At 41.6% G+C, this 19,851-nt stretch overlaps 1 protein-coding gene across 5 annotated transcripts in view; it reads left to right on the plus strand.

The window, feature by feature from the left end:
• LOC147320876 (actin-binding LIM protein 3-like) overlaps window positions 1-19,851 on the plus strand; it is a 63,067-nt gene that overhangs the window by 19,303 nt on the left and 23,913 nt on the right. For 3 of the 5 annotated variants that reach the window (XM_086309093.1, XM_086309095.1, XM_086309094.1), the window contains 10 exons: window positions 1,219-1,331; window positions 2,224-2,350; window positions 2,685-2,778; window positions 3,171-3,258; window positions 9,754-9,812; window positions 11,527-11,607; window positions 12,170-12,331; window positions 12,448-12,477; window positions 14,717-14,828; window positions 15,056-15,157. In XM_086309093.1, coding sequence (XP_086165219.1) covers window positions 1,219-1,331; window positions 2,224-2,350; window positions 2,685-2,778; window positions 3,171-3,258; window positions 9,754-9,812; window positions 11,527-11,607; window positions 12,170-12,331; window positions 12,448-12,477; window positions 14,717-14,828; window positions 15,056-15,157 — 968 coding nt within the window. The remainder of the gene's footprint in view (window positions 1-1,218; window positions 1,332-2,223; window positions 2,351-2,684; window positions 2,779-3,170; window positions 3,259-9,753; window positions 9,813-11,526; window positions 11,608-12,169; window positions 12,332-12,447; window positions 12,478-14,716; window positions 14,829-15,055; window positions 15,158-19,851) is intronic. The other 2 variants (XM_086309097.1, XM_086309096.1) reach the window with 2 other exon arrangements.

The raw sequence follows: 19,851 nt of genomic DNA on the forward strand, positions 1-19,851 counted from the left end.
TGAAGACCGGTCAGGACAGGTTGTCTGATGACTTACTCGAGTGGCAAGGTTCAGTGTTCTGGTGCTCCTGGTGTCAGCAGATTTATGGATCATGACATAAAAGTATTATTTAACCAGGGGGATTATCTTACTCTAACCTTAAAGAAGTGCTGTGATTCCATAAGTACAACTTAAACATGACGATCAACAAGTAGATATTGTGAGCAAAATGAACTACGCAGAAAATTAACAGACTTACTCTGCGTGAATGTTTTCTGTCATAACACAGAGATGCAAACCTTTCAAAAAAAAAAAAAGATTGATTAAAAACATAATTGCAAGATGTTTGTGTTGAAATTCTGCTCCACATAAAAATGATCCCTGGCCTGAGTGTAGTGGTTTACATGTTTGCTTGCCAAGTGAAAAGATGCTGCTTCATTTCCAGCCGGAGGCACAGATCCCCTTTGGGGTTGTGTCATGAAGGGCATCTGGTGTAAAGCTCAGCCAAATTAAACCTGCAGAGCCGCCTGCTGTGGTGACCCCTTGTGGCAAGGCAGCATTTTTTTTAAAGTAAGACATCGTAGTTGTTTCTCACACGACTTTAGAAGAGGCCTGCTTAGATTACTGTGTACGAGTAAGCTGTGTGTTAAAATGTTCTTGGTTTCTTAAGAACAGCTCCTGTGTCTGCCTCACGGGCTCTGTGCTCGCCTCTGCTTTTACCCTGAAATATTATCCCATACCTCACTGGGTATGAAGCGTTATTCATTTTAACTGTTACGCACTGAGAATCTGACAAAGATTTCCAGAGCTGAGAGCAACATTTAATCCTCGCAACTTTGACATCAGCCTGGAGATCTCGTTTTATTCTTTGCTACATTCAAACTGCAGAAATACTCCTCTGACACTGCCGATGGTAGTTTTTGACAGTATTTATGTTATTAAAAATGTCCCAGTGTAAAAAAGAATTTGCTAAATGTTCGTTTTCAATGCTGGGAAAGTTTTCATGTATAATGTAAGGGTAGCAGAAATAATGGCAAATATTGTGTGAAACTTCTGCTAAAGAAACTTGGAATTACCTGCACCAATACTACTTACGTACATCGATACTGTTCAACTTGGGAGTACAAGCAAATTGGAATTTCGTGTGTTTTCTGATTGGGTAAACTGTGAATTATCTATCACCCTATCTGCATTCTGCATGGCATTACTGAAATGGTTTTTTTATGCGTGCTTTCCCAGAAGCCCATTTCCAATTGGAGACAGAGTGACCTTCTGTGGGAAAAAGTGTGTGTGTCAGCAGTGTTCACTTTCTCTGAACAGCGACAAGCCCGTCAAGGTCCACGGACCAAGCTGTAAGAAACAAACACGCACACACACACAAATGAAAATATACGCTCACTGATGTGTACAACACCATACACAGCAACAACATATCTCACATTTTCTTCACTAGACAAAGGATAAGCCAACACACATTATCCAGTTCTTCAAAAGCTGTGCAGGTATTACTTTGTAATAATTATTTTTCTATGAATATTTCAAGGAAATGCATGGTGTTTTAAATAGAATATACTCAACTCAAAGGTTCATTTACTAGCCTGTAGAATATGCAAAATGTCATGTTTGATACTCCAACAAATTAAAGAAATGGAAGAAATAAATATGTGTCCAGCTTTGAGTATTTAAGTTTGTGTGTGTAACTAAATCCCATCAAGTCCCATTCATCAAACCTAACACAAGCAGAAGAAGATTCAGAAGAAGAAGAAGATTTTTTAAAAAAGCTATTAGCTATGGTTTTTCCCTGCCTAATGATATTTAACTGACTCATATCTTTGTGATTCATCCAGCATGTAAGACTGTTTGTTCCCCTACAAATGAACACCTAGAGTTGCACAGTCCACCTGCTGAACGCTGCAAAAACACAGCATCTTTGTAGGTGTGTAGCTGCAGGGAGATACTTCCAAACACACCCACAAACACAGAAGGTGGCCTGCTGCTTCAGGTAGTCCTGGTAGCTCCATCTGGCAGAGACAGTGTGACTGTCACGACAGGAGAGAGGGATGAGGAAGAGAGGAGGAGGAGGTAGAGAAGTGATGAGAGGTTGGCAGAGCAGAAAGGCAAGGACATAAAAGGGGAGTGATAAATGCATAAATGCTCAAAGTGTTCCTGCCTGTTCCTATCGTACATGTGTGCGTTCTCATTACCGCGCTTCCTGCTTTTCCTCTCCCCTCTCCTCCCCTCCAGACTGTGCCGGCTGTGGTGAGGAGATCAAACAGGGTCAGTCTCTGCTGGCTTTGGAGAGACAGTGGCACGTCAGTTGTTTTAAATGCCGAACATGCGGCTGCGCCCTCACTGGAGAGTACATCAGCAAGTAGGTGGCTTGATCCTTCCTATCTCAAGTCAGTCATAGGTGTGCTTGGGCAAATATCAAACGTTTCTTCAAGCAATCCACATCAAAAGCCACTGCACAGAATCTGCCTCCTGTATCCAGACTTTTAATTCTGAAACTACCGTACTAGAAAATTGCACGTTTAAAACATTTGTCATCAAGTTGTGGAAAGGTTGAGGTTTTTTACTCATTTTTCTACTATTTACTATCAAAATTAAATTGAAATGTTGCACTTGCTTTGTAAATCTTTACAGGATGAATAGTTGTGGAGTAAACTGTGAGCTTTTTGTCTTTCTCACTGTTTCTCACTGTTCAGAGATGGGATACCTTACTGTGAGACTGACTACCACAGTCAGTTTGGGATCAGGTGTGAGAGCTGTAACAGGTACATAAGTGGCAAAGTACTTGAGGTGAGTGCATTTTTCTGTTGTGTATGTGTGCTTTTGGGAATATGCGTGCATGCTTAAAGACAGCTGGGAACGACAGTGGGAATGTGCGTGTTCTGTGCTTGTCAGTGTGAGCTGGTCTATAAAAAGCTGCAAAAAAATGCAGCTGTCCCTCTTTAAATGAAGTGCTGACTGATGACGAAGCAGCTTTGGAAACCCGACAAAGCAACACTTCCCCATCTCCTTCACACTATTCATCTTTTTTTTCCCTGTTTCTTATCATGCCTCTCCTCCTTCTTCACTCTGCATTGTTTTTCTGTTTCTTATCACCACTCTGTTCCCGTTTTCTCATCTGTACCATTTGCTTTTGCCATTTTGTGTCTGATTTTCCTTTCCTTTCCTTTCCTTTCCTGCAGGCTGGAGGAAAACATTACCACCCCAGCTGTGCGAGATGTGCCCGCTGTCACATGATGTTCCTAGAAGGAGAAGAAATGTACCTGACAGGTAATCAGGATATTGTGTGTTAACTAGCAAAATAAGTTTCCCTTGTATGAAGTGGAAGAAAATTCCACTATCAACCTGAACTTGGATAAAACAAAGCTTAACATTTAATAATAATTATAACTTCTGAATATAAAAGTCTGAATATATTTGTTAGGAAATCAATTTAGTCTGAATTTATGTCTCCATAGTCACAAATGTGCTTCTGCATTTGTACAGTTAACAGGCATAAAAATAGACTTCTAGCTTCAATTGAATTAGTACCCTGCAAGTATCCAGATGGCCTCTGTGTGATTCTGCATCTGTGGAAGTGTGTGTGTGTGTGTGTGTGTGTGTGTGTGTGTGTGTGTGTGTGTGTGTGTGTGTTGGTATTACTAATGTTGTGGGGACATTAACATGTTTACTCATATTTTGAGGACAAGCTTCCCTTATGGCAAATACTTATAATAATTTAATGACTTCTAGGTAAGTGTATATGTATGTGTATGTTTACACCTGTGGTGGACACAGACATAAGACTAAGATTTAGATCTTGGTACTTGGCTAAAATGTCCTCAGTTCCAACTAATGTACCATGCGTCATTTCCTGAAACCTCTGCAAAGGACTGCATGAGAAGGATTTGGGGGTTTATGTCTGAGTGTGTGTGTATGTGTATATATTAAAAAAAGACCAGGAATGTCAGTGAAAAATACCTTGACCTAATAAAAGATTGCGGTAACAGCCATTATATAGGTTATTGATCTCAAGTATAACACTTGTGGTAAATACACAGAAACCCACACATCCCCCTCCTCTGTCACACAGAGAGGTTGGAGTCAATTACCTGTCAGCCTTCACCTCCTCCACTGTTTCCATTACTCTCAGCTGTCACTGACAGAATTATCCTAAATGATGTTACCATCACCAGGTTTTAAATTGAATCATCCAGGAAATGTTGTTTTATAAATCAGATAACAATGACTAAAGTTAATGAGTTCAATCATGGAGATACATGAAGATAAAGAAAACTCTTGTTGTGTATATATATATGATGAATTTAGTTTGAGTCCCACATATTCAAAGAGCATGCAGCATTTATATCATGATAATACTGCTAAGTATGAATTAAAATTGGCAGATTTCTTATACCTGACAGGTGTGTTCATTTGTCATAGAACAAAGAGTTTTTATACAGTCTGACAGAGAACAGCAGGAAGATTTCCTGAAGCGTTATTTATGGTAATTGGGTTGAATCAGTCAGAGGGATAAGGAGCTCTGCTTCCTTAGTAGTGTGGAGTGGAGGGAGTTGTGATGGGTTGTCCATAATGGAGAGCAGTTTGTTCAGTGACCTCCTGTCCCTCACTGACTCAAACGGCTCCAAACTCTGGCCAGTGATGGTTCCAGCCTTGTGAATCAATTTGTTAATCCTACTCGCATCTCTGGTGCTGATGCTGCCCTGCCTAGCAGACAACAGCAAAGAAGAAAAACAAATAACAAACAGGGAGTGAAACATTATAAAAAAAAATCAAAAATACAGAAAATATGTACAAAAACTTAACAAATAACAAACTAAGTGTACTGAAAGGCATACTATGAAGAACATATGGGAAAAACATGGGTGCACTGCACACAGAAAGAACTGAGGTTAAACAGAGGCTAAATACACAAGTGGAACCTAATTGGTGAAAACAATTAGGAAAAAGCAGCAAATCACAGCAGTGAGTAAAGACAAGAAGCAAACCAACTGGACACATGAGAAAGGAGACTGCTGAATAAAACAGGAAGTGACCAAAGGAGCACACACAGACCCGGAGTGGGTGGCTGGAACACACACCAAGAAAATACAAGATGAAAACAGATATTATAAAATAGTGCAAGTGATAAAAAATAAAATAAAAAAGTAGGACAGGACAAGAAAAAAAATTGTGAACACTTGGCTTAATGGAGGGAAATTTAAATTTAATATTAAGTTGCTGTACCGTAACATGTGGCCGACAGGCACAGTGTCAGAGTTGCCACACAGGGTGGCACCTCCTGTTTCAGCTCATTGTCATTCTGCTGCTCTACCTCTCAAAGCCACCAGTAAAACTAAGCATTTGCATATAGTACTTGAAGACCACATATGTGAGCTTTTTAATCTATACCTGTAAGCGTGTACATTATATTCTTTATAGATGTGTTTGAGACTAATATGTGTGTCTGTGTGCTGAGCTCCTGTAAACTGCCCCAAGGTTACATTCACTCCTTTTGATTACTTTAGACATGTAGGAGGCCTGAGCAATCACCCACGTGAGGCACACTCAATTACGACACACACACGTACACCCACTCGTACATGCACACACAAACTCGAAATCCATCTCATGACACATGTCTAGAATAAGAAGTGGTTTGTGTGTGCAAGTGCATACAAAAACTGGTTTGTGTGGTGGTAGGGATTAGGAATGGGAATTAATGAGAATTTAGAGATTCCAATTCCATTATTTGATCCCTTATCGATTCTCTTATTGATTGTCATGAGGTTCTCATTGGCTCAGTTTCAAGAGTCACCATCATTGCTAAGCAGCAGTAAAGAAAATACATTCATGCAAATTAATTGCATGCTGTGGGTCAAATGTTTGCTGAGGTATTTGCCCTCTTTGCTTTGATCAGTGTTGGAGTCGTCACTCAAAAAAGTCATTATTACACATATTACACGGGACATTCTTCTTTCAAGTAATGTGGTACATTACTTGATTACTCCCAGGAAAAAGTAATTTGTGATCCTACTCGTTATATTAATTTCATAACAATATGTAAAAATATAAAAACCCCACACACACAAACACAAATTCCCAGTGAGAACACAGATCTCTAAGATCTTTCTCTTAGTAGAATCCAAAGCTAGCTGCAACAAAGCAAAGATGAAAACCAGCACAAAAAAGCAATCGCCTTCCGCTTTAGAAACGTGAACAGATAGAAACGGAGGCTGCAGCCTGTTTGCTCCTCTGCTTGTTACCTGTTGAAGTTCAGGGTCTGGCTGCTGAGGTCGGTATTGACTGAGCTTTCACTCTGGGTTCTTGGCTAGCTTAGCATTAGCATGCTCTCTCGGTGGATGCTTGCAAAGAACCAAAGTTATGTTAGCAGCATAAAGCAGTTGTTTCTGTCCAGGATTTTCCACTTTGCCATTTATCTCGTCCTTTTGTGCAATAAAAAGTTCATATCCACGCTCTAGACTGCGTCACTATTTTCCTCCTCTTACACGTGAACTGAAATCAGCTGATTGTAATTAGAGTTCAAGAACTGTTTTATGAACTAAAAATGGATGCTAGCATCTTCAAAACGGTTAAAGGATTGAATTGCTGTTATGGTTTTCCTTTCCCTTCATTCTCAACAACATTCTCAACAAAAACTTGGATTTAATGTTAGTTAATTTCCTTTCTTTAAAAATTAGCAGCAGACCATGGTGTTTTTGTTTTTTTGTGTTTCGTTTAAATGGCGAATTACATTTTCCCTTCAGGTTTGGGGCCGCTGCTTAAAAGACGTCTTTTAATTCATTTTATCATCATTACATAAATATAATGGTGGTAAAAGAAAGCACATCTTTTAGAAGCGGTACTGTAACCGGAAGGTCGCCGGTTCGATCCCCGAGCTCTCTGTCCTGGTCGTTGTGTCCTTGGACAAGACACTTTACCCTACCGCCTACTGGTGTTGGCCAGAGGGGCCGATGGCGCGCTATGGCAGCCTCGCTTCTGTCAGTCTGCCCCAGGGAAGCTGTGGCTACAACTGTAGCTTGCCTCCACCAGTGTGTGAATGTGAGAGTGAATGAATAGTGGTATTGTAAAGCGCTTTGGGTGCCTTGAAAAGCGCTATATAAATCCAATCCATTATTATTATTACAGCCAATCAATGCTCAGTGATCACAGCTGAGTGATAAGCGATGCCAAAGAGAATCATTTTTGTTTGGCAGAATCAGTTTTTGTTTGAATGAAATGTTCCTTTCCAAGTAGAAACTGATGATTAACCACATATATTTACTCTTTACTCGGCGTAGTCTCAGTTTCAAAAGACATACAGTATGCACTTCATGTGCTCAGTGTGTACACACTTTGTATTGGCAGCATGGCTCAGCAATAAGGAAAATTTTCTGAATATTTAAATATCTTTTTATAGACTACACTTAGAATTTCAAATGGTACAAATATATAAATGTTATTACTACTTCCCTGGGTTTCACACTGGTTGCCTTCGCCTCATATTTTTGAATAGAGTTAAGATCAGATGGCCAGTTTGTTCCACTGATTACCCTTATTTTGCATAAAGTCTGTACAAAGACAGCAGAGCCTTCATTCCTACATCCCACATCTGCATGTAAGAAAACCCCCCCCCCCCAAATATCTCAGGTTACTTTATAATGGCACTATTGTTAAAAGAAAAAATAAATAGGCATGCAGCTAGTTTTCTCAGAGTTTATTTTGCACTGTGTTTGAGACTGAATTCTTTTTCACTGCACAATTTAAATTCTCCTCATCCTGTAGAAAAAGGATTTCAAGTCCAAGGCCACACATCTGTTCGACAGCAGAGTTAAAGACCGTGGGTGGGACGGGGGTGCACTGAATCACCACGCATGGTTCCTGTCTACACTATTGATTTTGTGTGGGTGTTTGTGTGAGAGCGGTGTGTGTACTTATTGGGCGTGCATAGCCTCCTGCTTTGTGTGTGCGTGTGTGTGTGCGTGTGCGTGTGTGTGTGTGTGTATGTGTGTTGCAGATTTATGGTGTTGATGGTGGTTGTATATTAGAGTCATGATCAACTAACTGAGTTCTTTTTGCTGGCCTGCACCGCCCCAGGGCTCAAGAAAAATGATACATAGGCAACGTGTGTGTGTACACATGCATTTATTTGTGTGTGTGTGTGTGTGCGCGCGCGCGTGCTCAGGGTGGATATATTACTGTCATTATCAGATCTACATGGATATAACATCCTGACATTAGTGGTCGATTGTTATAAGAGCTACGAGATCTCATTCATTGCCTCTTTCCTCTCTTGCGCTGTAGTTCACCCTGCTCTTCTTTGTTTACTGTTGCTCATTCTTCTCTCTTTTCCCCTTAATTACTTCACTTCTTTTTCATTCACAAAATTCTTTTGCCATAACTGTTAAAGCACAATTATGCCAACACAGTCAAAAAAATATAAACAACAACACAATTATAATGTCGCATCCTGGAATATTTGATGTAATATTTTTGCGCTTTAACACTTGTTTTACTTTCTCTTTTCTGTTTAAAAAGGATGGTACAATCATGCCGGCTTCCTTAATGGAACAATTTTGAAACGTACTTAGTTTTTTTTTTTAGTCTACAATGTAATATAAGCAATGAGAAGTATTCACAGAAGCACAGCATGAAAACATGATAGCAAAACTAAAGAAAAAGTACTGAATGTATTTTTTATAATCAAGTACAGCGATAGAAGTTTCCATATGGTTGATGATAAATCAGCTGGCTAAATCATTGCTATAGAATACAAGAAGACCCAAGTTTAAGCAAAGTAAGGCTTCTACTTCAATATTAATAACTTTGTGGACATTATTAGAAACATACAACATGCAGTTCAGCATTATTCACTTGTTCATTCTTTTCAGTTCCATTCTTGTTATTTGTGCAATACTGTTTATTGTGTCTTATTTGCTAATATCTGTTGCATTTTAGGCAAAACCACAACAAGGAGGTAGAGAGGCAGGTTGCAAATAGTAACTTTATTGACCATAAAGTTGTTAACAAAACACAATGCAGAGCGTTAGCAGCAAATTCCAAGTCTAAGTCGTTTTATAAAAGCTGAAAGAAGACACAGGATAAAAGCTTGATAAAATGACAGACTGAGAAGTCATACATGCTAAAGACCCACCAGGTGGAAATGGCTAGTATAAGGTTCATATAGACTAAATTAGACAATAAGGATAGTGGGAAATGAGCAAAGGCAGGAAATAGAGCTACATGAGGGACAGGCCTTCAAAATAAAATAGGGAGTCACTAAAAGATGACATGGCAAAAACAACAAAATTTGGGGATCACGTGTCTTAAATTGTTTTCACACATTCAGAATGTCACTAAACATTAATGACAGGTGAAGATGATGACATGAATAAGAGTTGGCCAAACTAAAAAGATGAGTTACTGTGAGAAAAACATCTGTTTAATTATGGTTGGGATATTTCAGTTTAGACAAAGGAGTGGACAGAATTTTTATTTTTCCCTCTTGATATTTATCTGTGTAGGAAACTACAAGAGCTACATCCTCTCTTATCAGTTTAGATAAACTGCCTCCACACACACACACACACACACACACACACATACACAGTGTCTCATGTGTGTGTGTGTGTGTGTGTGTGTGTGTGTGTGTGTGCCTTTGATTGATGTTGATGCACTTGAGAAAAGCTGATCTGCTCTTCATAGGATCCCATAAAACTGTATGGCTGCTGCCCACACGCAATAAACAAAGTAAACTGAGATAAAATCCCATGTGTGTATGTGCAGGTTCAGAGGTTTGGCACCCCATGTGTAAAGAAGCAGCTCGGCTGGAGAGGAAACTGAGGGTGAGTGTTACTCAAAATACCTGCAAGCCCCTGCTCTTCCTCTCTGTTTCTGTTTTTGTCCTCTCAGTGGTTCTCTCTTTCATGCTGTGTCTGAAATGTCTCACTGTTGTTTTAAAAGCAGGTATGTCGCTCTTAGCATTGTAAGAAATGTGCTCAAATCTGCCCTCAGCGAATTTAGTTTTATATATAAAAATTTGGATAAATAGACTTTATTTTGCTGTTCATTTATAAAAGATTTCATTGTAATATATAGTTCGTCACCAGATTGTTCATACTATTGTTGTAGCTTTATTTAACAGAAATTGTCCAAACACAGCATAAAGTCTTATTGTATTTTTTCAAAGCATTTCATCGAAAGTAGAGCTGCAGACCTGCACTTTGACAGCTCTTGCCAGAGCCTGGTGTTATCATGAACATGCAAATAATAATCATCACACCATGGCAGAAAAGGAAGTTGTAACTTTACAAAACACACACACACACACACACACACACACACACACACACACACACACACACACACACACACACACACACACACACACACAGGGAATATGAATGTTAAAAGCAGGAAATTAACATTTGTTGTCAAATGATTGCTCAGCTCAACCGGGAAGTGAACACGTCAAGAAAAAAAGTGAGATTCAGCTATTCCAGCACATAGAGGAACATTTACAAGAACACTTACATGATTAAGAGTTGGCTTAATAATGCTGTCACAGTAAAAACATAACAGGTACAGAAGTGTTAGTTTGCAGCTATAATATTCAGTACAAAGTGGTTCTCTATCCTGAAAGATTAATACTGAAGAAAAAGTCAGGTATCCGCCTTTTTAAGTCTTTGTATGAAGTCAAACAGATTTGATATCTATAATATTACACAGTTCTGGCTGTGAGCAGAGAAGCTCCATCGACTTGCTTTATATTACAAACAAAAAAGCAGCATTAACAAAACACAATTTTTTAAGTGAGAGGCTAGATAAAGTATTTTAGTTTACTTATTTATTTTAAATTTGGTCTATATTGACATTTAATATCACACGGTTGATGCATGATTTTGCAGCTGCACCTGCATGCTGTGAATCTCCTGTTCTACCACATCTATTGGATGTTGATCTGGTGACTGTGGAGGCCATCTGGACTCATTGTAATGTTCCAGAAACCCTTTTTGGGGTGGTTTTAGCTTGGTGTGACTTGGTGCGTTAACTTACAGCTATTAGAAGATGAGCACACTGAGGCTTGATGCTGAGTAGTAAGGATGGAGTCCAGAGTGTGTCCCATAGACCATCATACCACCATCATTATACCACTTTAAGTGTTGATACAAGGCAGGATGGATCCAGGCTTTCATGTTGTTTACACCAAATTCTCACCCTGCCGTTCAAATGTTTGAGCAGAATTCAAGGCTTATTACCAGGTGACCGTTTTCCAATTGTCTGCCGCCCAGTTTTGGTGAGCCGATGTAAATTATAGCCTCAGTTTCCTGTGGTACTGGAGGTACTGGTGGTACTGGGTAACCAACTCAAGGTTTGAGGTGATGTGCTTTCAGAGATGATCTTCTGGATACCTTGGCTGTAACGAGTGATTATTTGAGTTACTGCTCCAGGTTCACTTTTTTGAGTAATGCATTAAATTAAAGTACTTTTCTGCGCTCACTGTTGTATTTAAGCTAACTTTATTCACCTTCTTGCTCTCACTGACATTTGTCCCACCAGCTGAGACGTACCTCCGAGACAGCATCCATTTCTCCTCCAGGCTCCTCTCCTCTCCTTGGCTCTCCTCACCGGCTCATCTGTGTGAGTAACCGTCACCATGGCTACGCCATGGTTGCGCCCTCAGCTGTCACAGTCACATCTGTCACTCAAACATAACCAGCATAGACAGAAGCACAAAAGAGACCCTTAAAGCTCAGGCGGTCTGTGCTATCAGTCTCTCAGCAGACTTCTTGTCTGTCTGTTGCCTCTCCCTGCCTTACTGTATGCCTACTAAAAGCAAATTGCCAGACTACTAAAGCCTTAATATGCCTTTTATAATAAGCAGGCTTTTATCTTAAGCCCTTTAGTTTCCTATCCAGAGTTATTGTCTTACAGTGCACACTTTTTAGCTCTATCTTAGATCGTTTAATGTCATGTTTAAATTTTTACTGGCCCATCAAAGATTTCAGTTTAACCTGCTCACCTGAATGTTTACCATTGCCTCATTTCCCTTCCTGTATGCTACCATATGTGTGATTTTCTATGCAAGAATTTGGGTGCCTCTTCTGTTGGTGATCGAGATTGGCTGTTTACAGCCAGTCTTCTACTTATGGTTTGGTCTTCATTTAATGTGTATCCCTGTCTACCTGTCTCTCTCTAACAGGCTAAGGGTGATGGGGATGTTTTGGAATATAAGCAGGTGGCAGCACTTCCCAGGGTTAAAGCCATATATGACATTCAGCGGCCCGACATTATTCCTTATCAGGCCGACCATGCACAGACGCACCTCTCAGATGACACTTTGGAGAGATGCAACCGTAGGCAGGTAGTCACACACACACAAACTCACTATTTGAATTTCTTCCGGTAAAAATAAATTGACCATAAGGTATTAAGAATAATGAACAGTAACAAATATCTTTTATTTCTCCTCATATCCAGTCATTGGGCTCCTTATCACCATACTCTCATGTACAGTGGGGCAAAAAAGTATTTAGTCAGCCACCGATTGTGCAAGTTCCCCCACCTAAAATGATGACAGAGGTCAGTAATTTGCACCAGAGGTACACTTCAACTGTGAGAGACAGAATGTGAAAAAAAAATCCATGAATTCACATGGTAGGATTTGTAAAGAATTTATTCGTAAATCAGGGTGGAAAATAAGTATTTGGTCACCTCAAACATGGAAAATCTCTGGCTCTCACAGACCTGTAACGTCTTCTGTAAGACGCTTTTCTGTCCCTCACTCGTTACCTGTATGAATGGCACCTGTTTGAACTCATCATCTGTATAAAAGACACCTGTCCACAGCCTCAAACAGTCAGACTCCAAACTCCGCCATGGCCAAGACCAAAGAGCTTTCGAAGGACACCAGGAAAAGTATTGTAGACCTGCACCAGACTGGGAAGAGTGAATCTACAATAGGCAAGCAGCTTGGTGTGAAAAAATCAACTGTGGGAGCAATCATCAGAAAATGGAAGACATACAAGACCACTGATAATCTCCCACGATCTGGGGCTCCACGCAAGATCTCATCCCGTGGGGTCAAAATGATCATGAGAACGGTGAGCAAAGATCCCAGAACCACACGGGGGGACCTGGTGAATGACCTGCAGAGAGCTGGGACCAAAGTAACAAAGGTCACCATCAGTAACACACTACAACGGCAGGGAATCAAATCCCGCAGTGCCAGACGTGTTCCGCTGCTGAAGCCAGTGCATGTCCAGGCCCGTCTGAAGTTTGCCAGAGAGCACATGGATGATACAGCAGAGGATTGGGAGAATGTCATGTGGTCAGATGAAACCAAAGTAGAACTTTTTGGTATAAACTCAACTCGTCGTGTTTGGAGGACGAAGAATACTGAGTTGCATCCCAAGAACACCATACCTACTGTGAAGCATGGGGGTGGAAACATCATGCTATGGGGCTGTTTTTCTGCCAAGGGGACAGGACGACTGATCCGTGTTAAGGACAGAATGAATGGGGCCATGTATCGTGAGATTTTGAGCCAAAACCTCCTTCCATCAGTGAGAACTTTGAAGATGAAACGAGGCTGGGTCTTCCAACATGACAATGATCCAAAACACACCGCCCGGGCAACAAAGGAGTGGCTCCGTAAGAAGCATTTGAAAGTCCTGGAGTGGCCTAGCCAGTCTCCAGACCTCAACCCCATAGAAAATCTGTGGCGGGAGTTGAAAGTCCGTGTTGCTCAGCGACAGCCCCAAAACATCACTGCTCTCGAGAAGATCTGCATGGAGGAATGGGCCAAAATACCAGCTACTGTGTGTGCAAACCTGGTAAAGACCTATAGTAAACGTTTGACCTCTGTTATTGCCAACAAAGGTTATGTTACAAAGTATTGAGTTGTATTTTTGTTATTGACCAAATACTTATTTTCCACCCTGATTTACGAATAAATTCTTTACAAATCCTACCATGTGAATTCATGGATTTTTTTTTCACATTCTGTCTCTCACAGTTGAAGTGTACCTCTGGTGCAAATTACTGACCTCTGTCATCATTTTAAGTGGGGGAACTTGCACAATCGGTGGCTGACTAAATACTTTTTTGCCCCACTGTAAGTACTCCCCCACCTCTTTGTGTAATGGTTGAGAAGGTAATCCTTACTCTAAAGTATTAAATACAAAAAGAAAATAGATGTAACCGGTTTTAATTTTAGAACTCAAAACAGTAAAGTTGAGTGATATCAAACACCGGCAACATTTGAATACAAAAAGACATAGTTTGATATTTTGGGACATAATTTTGTACCCTTGAGATATACCATCTTAATTAGTAAACTTTAGAAGTGCTGGTAGGTGGATTTTGTTCCCATCAGGCTGCATGCTTCCTCTGATTCCAATCTACATGCTACGCTAACCTAACCACTTTCATATTTAATGCGCATCTATTTATATGCTAATATTATTGTTTCAGTCTTGGCATGAAGGAAAGTAACCATCCAAGTATTTCTTTAATTTGTGCCATCATTGTAACGGCACCGTGATAGTCTTCACTGTCTGTGTTTAGACTACATCTGCACATGTTTGTGCACTAGGACTGCTAGCAGCATACACACCATGTAGGTTAATAAACTGCTGTCAGCATGATTAAAACTGTGTTGTGGAAGTAACCTTGTGGTCTACTTTACTGCCTTTAGTAAATTAAAGCACATTACTCAGACAGCCTCTAAAGCAGCCTTTCCTTTCAGGATCTCTTGGATGGCATGGAGTTAAGAACAAGACGTTCCTCCAGCTCCCCCTATACCGACTCACCTGCACACAGTCGTCACGGAGGCTCCCCACTGCATTATTATGTCCCTGGTAATACTCCCACTCAAGCAAAGACACACACACACACACACGCACACACAGAGAAAAATAGCTGGATAGAAAGTCTTTGTGTGGGTGCAACTCACATTTGCATGCACATGTAATCCATCGGGTTATTTGTCAGTGTATCTTTCAATACCCTGTCTGTCTTACTGTTTGTGGATGTGGGTCATTGATGCTTTGGTTTCTCTCATTGTGATTGGCTGGGCTGAGTGCAGGCAGTGAAAGTGGCAGGAGTTCTCCTTATTATAGTCAGCCAGAGCCCAGGTGTGCTACACCCACCAACACCTTCCAAGGCCCCAAGCATTTCCATGTGCCAGGTAGGCCGTTACTGTGTATGTAGCCCTGACCCTAACCTGTTAACTAACCAAAACTTCACCACGTCAGACCAAAACTAATCCACAGTTCACTGATGGACCTCATTTGTTATTACTATATATCAGCTATAGCAGCTGTTCTCCTGCATTCATGCACACAGGTTTTAATTGGATTAAAATAATAATTTGATATTTTGTTGTCATTTTTGAAATAAAAAAATCCTTTATAGTCATGGCAAAAAAGTACACTGTCTCAAGTCTAAGGTTTTACATATGAGGACATAATAAAAAACAAGGTGGTCCTGAGCAGGTGTTAGAATGAGGTAAATACAACCTCAGATGGACAACAAGCAACTAACTAACAACAGCTGAGCCAAAATGTAGAAGCTGTGTGTGAAAGAGAAAATCCGGTCCATGATTCAGTCGCTTGTAGAATCACCGTTAGTAAATTGAAGTAAACATTTTCTATACAACATTATTCATCTCTCACATCATTGTAGAGGAATTTCTGCTCACTCTGCTTGACAGCGTTGCCTCAGTTCATTGAAGTTTGTGGGCATTCGTTCATGGACAGCTCTTTGAAAGTCCCACCACAGCATTTTATTCAGGTTGAGGTCTGGACTTTGTCTTGGCCAAAGCAACCTAGATTCTTTTCTTTTTCAACCATCCTCTCATATATTTTCTGCTGTGCTCGTTTATTGTCCTGGTGCATGACCAAATTTCTCTCAAGCGTTAGCTGTCAGAGGAGTTCAAGGTTCCCAGGTCCAGTGGCTGCAAAACAAACCCAAATCATCACCCCTCTACCACTGTGCTTGACAGTTGGTATGCTGTGTTTGATTTTTACCAAACATGGTGCATTATGTGCACTATAGCCAAATACCCACAGTTTAGTCTCATCTGTCCAAAAGCCATTGTTCCAAAGGTATTGAGGGTTTTCCAGATTCACCTTTGCAAACCTGAGCCATGGTATAATATTAATATTTAGAAATAATCAGCTTTTTCCTGGCACTTCTGTTATCTTTTTTGCCATTGTGTTAATACATCTGAATGCTCTAGACCGTGGGTGTCAAACATAAGGCCTGGGGCCAGAATCGGCCCAGGAAAGACTCCAATCCGGTCCACTGGACGGCTTTGAATCTCCTCCTTTGTGAAGGAGGGGATTGCTTTTGGACTTTTAACTGTATTTTCATAACTTTTAAAGTTTTTCCTCTCAATAAATATCTCCTACATTTCCATTAGTACTACAACAAGTAGTTAAGTAATTGATAATAAAACACAGAAAATGTACTGTTTTTTCCACTATCTACTATCAAAATTGAGCTACAAGACCTTTTCTGTAATTTTATATATTTATTGATTTGTGGTGACAGATTTCAGGGGATCCATGGGTGAGGGGGCGGGTAGGCGACATCGACGCCCAAGTTTGTGAATATGATAAGTGACATAGGAGTTTCAGATAGGTGTATAGCTGTATCTAGGAGGCTGAGGGGGTAGCACTATTTTTGTTTTTGTTAATGTTCTTTTTTTTTTTTTTTTTGTTATAATGTCGTGATAGTAAAAACCTTAAAATTCAGGATTTACTTTCTTTTTACCATGACTGTAACTAAAGAGTAAATTTGAATATTGAGTAATTATTGTGATGGAAGAACAGTCTTCTTGCTGGTTCCAATTTATCTACCCCCCTAAAAAATGAGTCACAAAAAAGTAATTTGAGATATTAATTACTAATGAGCACGATCCATCCATCATCATCTAGAAAGAGGAACAAAAGTTTTTCTGTAATTCATTCATTTTCATCTTTTTTTATTTTCTTTTATCCTTTTGCCTTTGTCCTTATTTCATTGATGTTTTAACAACCATACAATGTATTAATCCTCCTCTCTCATTGACCAATGGGCACTCTTTGTCTATTTTGTCTTTCTCATTTGCAGCTTTTGTGTAACATACGAGTACTTTAGTACTGTCATCTTGCAACAAATATCGGTTAATTTTATTTTAAGAGCCCATCAACCCTCCACTTTAACAACTTAACGCCTCTCTCCTCTCTGAATGCTTCACTCTGTCTTTGCTCCCTTCACTATAAAAGGCCTCTTCTTCTCAATATGAGCTGCATATTTGATTTCCCTCCATCATTCCCTCTTCCTGCCCCCACTCCATTTCTCAATTTGTGTTTCCTCAAGCTTTTTTTCCTCTCGCCAGCCCTGAAACAGCATTTCCTGCTTACTTTCAACAGAGTACGAAATGTATCTGCTGGATGCTTTTATTCAAAGTGTCTCAGAGTGTCATGTGCATACACATTTAGTGCATACAAATAAGGTTGCAAACTTGGTTGCATTTGTGGCACACAGTGTGAATGGAAATGTTTTCTGTTTTTTTCATTATTTATTGTTGTATTAAAGGCTAAAAGGCATTTATAGTTTACTGTGGCATGTTGTTGTGGCGCTTTCCTGTTCTTGTCTCTTCTTAGTTTTTTCTTTTTAATTTGGATCAACTTTAATTGCTCTCCACCCTCATCTTTATTCTTGTGCCGCCTGCTTTTCTTTCCTGTATTAAGCCTGGGAAGCTGTATTAATCAACCTCGGCATGTTAGTCAGGTTGTCTGGATGCAAGGCAGCACCTCTGCAGTACCAGTTTATCACCTGTTCTGTCAGCTTCTGTCGTGCTTAAGACTGTAAATGTATACAACTAATTCGGTGGGGGAGGTTAAACAAGGAAAGCCAGAATATTTAACTCCTCCGCTCTCCTCTGTGCACTGCATACTGGGATTTTGTACGGGAAGGTGATTGGTATAGTTTTACCTTTATATACAGTTTGCATGATATCTTTAAAGAAATGTGTGTCATGGTCCTGGGCCATGTGGGCCCAGTATTCTTAGTTTTTTGTATTCCCGTATTTCGTTCCTTATTTAGGTCATGTTTCCTGAGTTGTCCTGTTATGTTGTTCCTTATTTGACTTCCCCTTGTGACTCTTATCCCCTGTGTGCCCCTCTATGTATCTGTGAGCCCTCATCTCCCCTCGTGTTTCATTCCATGTTTCCCCAGCCCACTATGCCCGTGCTCTCTCTCTCCTCCTGTTTGCACCTCTGTGTACTTCCTGTTTTACTTTGACAGTCTCCCGTCAGTGTTGTTTACTCCTGCCATGTCTTGTTATGTTTATCTGTGTCAGCTGTGTTCCCATGTGTGGCCACTTCCCCTGATCATCCCTCTTGTGTATTTAGTCTCTGTGTTTCATGTAGTCTGTGTCGCGTCGTCTGTGTTCTCACCTCCATGTTTTCACGGTCAGTCCTTGCAGTGATCATCATAGTCTGAGTTTTCTTAGTTTGTCGCAGTATTAGTTTTCCCAGTTTAGTTATAGTCTAGTCACGCCATCCCTGCTTTGTTTGTGCACTTTGTCTTCAGCCATAATAAAGGCTCGCTTTCTGTTAAGTCCACCCCCGTCTACTCACTTGTGTATGCACCTGGGTCCATCACACACACCACCGCACGGCCTGTCTCTGCAGACCGTGACAGTACGACGCGACCATGTCGGACCCAGCGACACAAGAGAGGGAGATCCTCCAGACGGTGGAGTCGCTATGTGGTAGATGGCTGCGGTGCTCCGGAGAGGAGGAACGGGAGGAGTTGGCCCGCCAAGTGGGAGTATGTGTGTCTGTGTTTCCCTGGCTATGGGAGGCACTACACCCGCTGATCACCGACCTTCTCGTCACCGCTCTCCAACTCCGTCCGCAGCCACGGCTGCCTAGTGTGCAGGCTATGCCGCCAGAGCCCTGCTGTTGTCCCGTTTCCCCGCTGCTTCGCGAGCCAGAAGCAGTTGCAGTTGGAACGGTGAGGCTCGCCACCGACACACCTTCCGCTCGCGCCCCGTCGGCTTCCGCGTCTTCACCGCGGTCTGGCCGCACGGCGTGGCGCACGGAGACGACGGAGGCCATGGACTTTGGCGAGGAAGAGCGGCAGCAGGTGTTACGGGCGTATCGGGAGGACGAGCTACGCTGGAAGCCCTGGCTTATCTCCGAGGAGGAGCTTCCGCCAGCCGCCCCGCCTCGGACTGGCCGCCCGTCCTCGCCGCCTCGATCGGACTACTCTTCTCCCGCTTTGTATCTGGCGCGGATGTGGTCAGAAGACGAGGAGCCGGTCACCACAGAAATCCAAGTTCCGTCTGCGTCCACTTCAAGACGGAAGCGGCGTTCACGTCGCCGTCGCTCATCGCTACGGCATGTCTCGCCCTCCACTGAGCGACACGAGGAGGCTGTGGAGGTGATGGATCTCGACCTCGAGGAGCGGCAGCGCGCCGCATGCGCGCAACTGGAGGAGGAGCTACGGGGGAAGCCAGGGCTCGCTCCTCACTACGGTGAGATTTTCCGCGGGACACGCCTGGCCTTTGGGGGCCCCCGGAGTTGCCAGGAGCTCCCGCCTGATGCTCCGCCAACCCTCGCCTCCTCAGCCTCTGCGACGCCGCAAGAGGCTCCACTTTCCACGTTAACGGGGCTCACGGCCAAGAGGAAACGGCGTTCGCGTCGCCACCGCATCGCGCGACGACCGGAGGTGAGTGAGTGCAACCTGTCATCTCCAGCCTCCATTGAAGCCGTAGAAGATGAATTAGACTCAGAATTACAGAGCCACGGGTCAAATTTAACAGAGACACATAGTGTGGAAATGGCTGACTCTGGTACTGGGAATGGTGTGGTCTGTTCGTCTGGC

Source organism: Aulonocara sp. 'chitande type north' Nkhata Bay, linkage group LG10, assembly GCF_057382095.1.
Source record: "Aulonocara sp. 'chitande type north' Nkhata Bay isolate Kocher_YH1m ecotype deep benthic linkage group LG10, A_spYH_male_GT1.1, whole genome shotgun sequence".
Classification (NCBI taxonomy): Eukaryota; Metazoa; Chordata; class Actinopteri; order Cichliformes; family Cichlidae; genus Aulonocara; species Aulonocara sp. 'chitande type north' Nkhata Bay.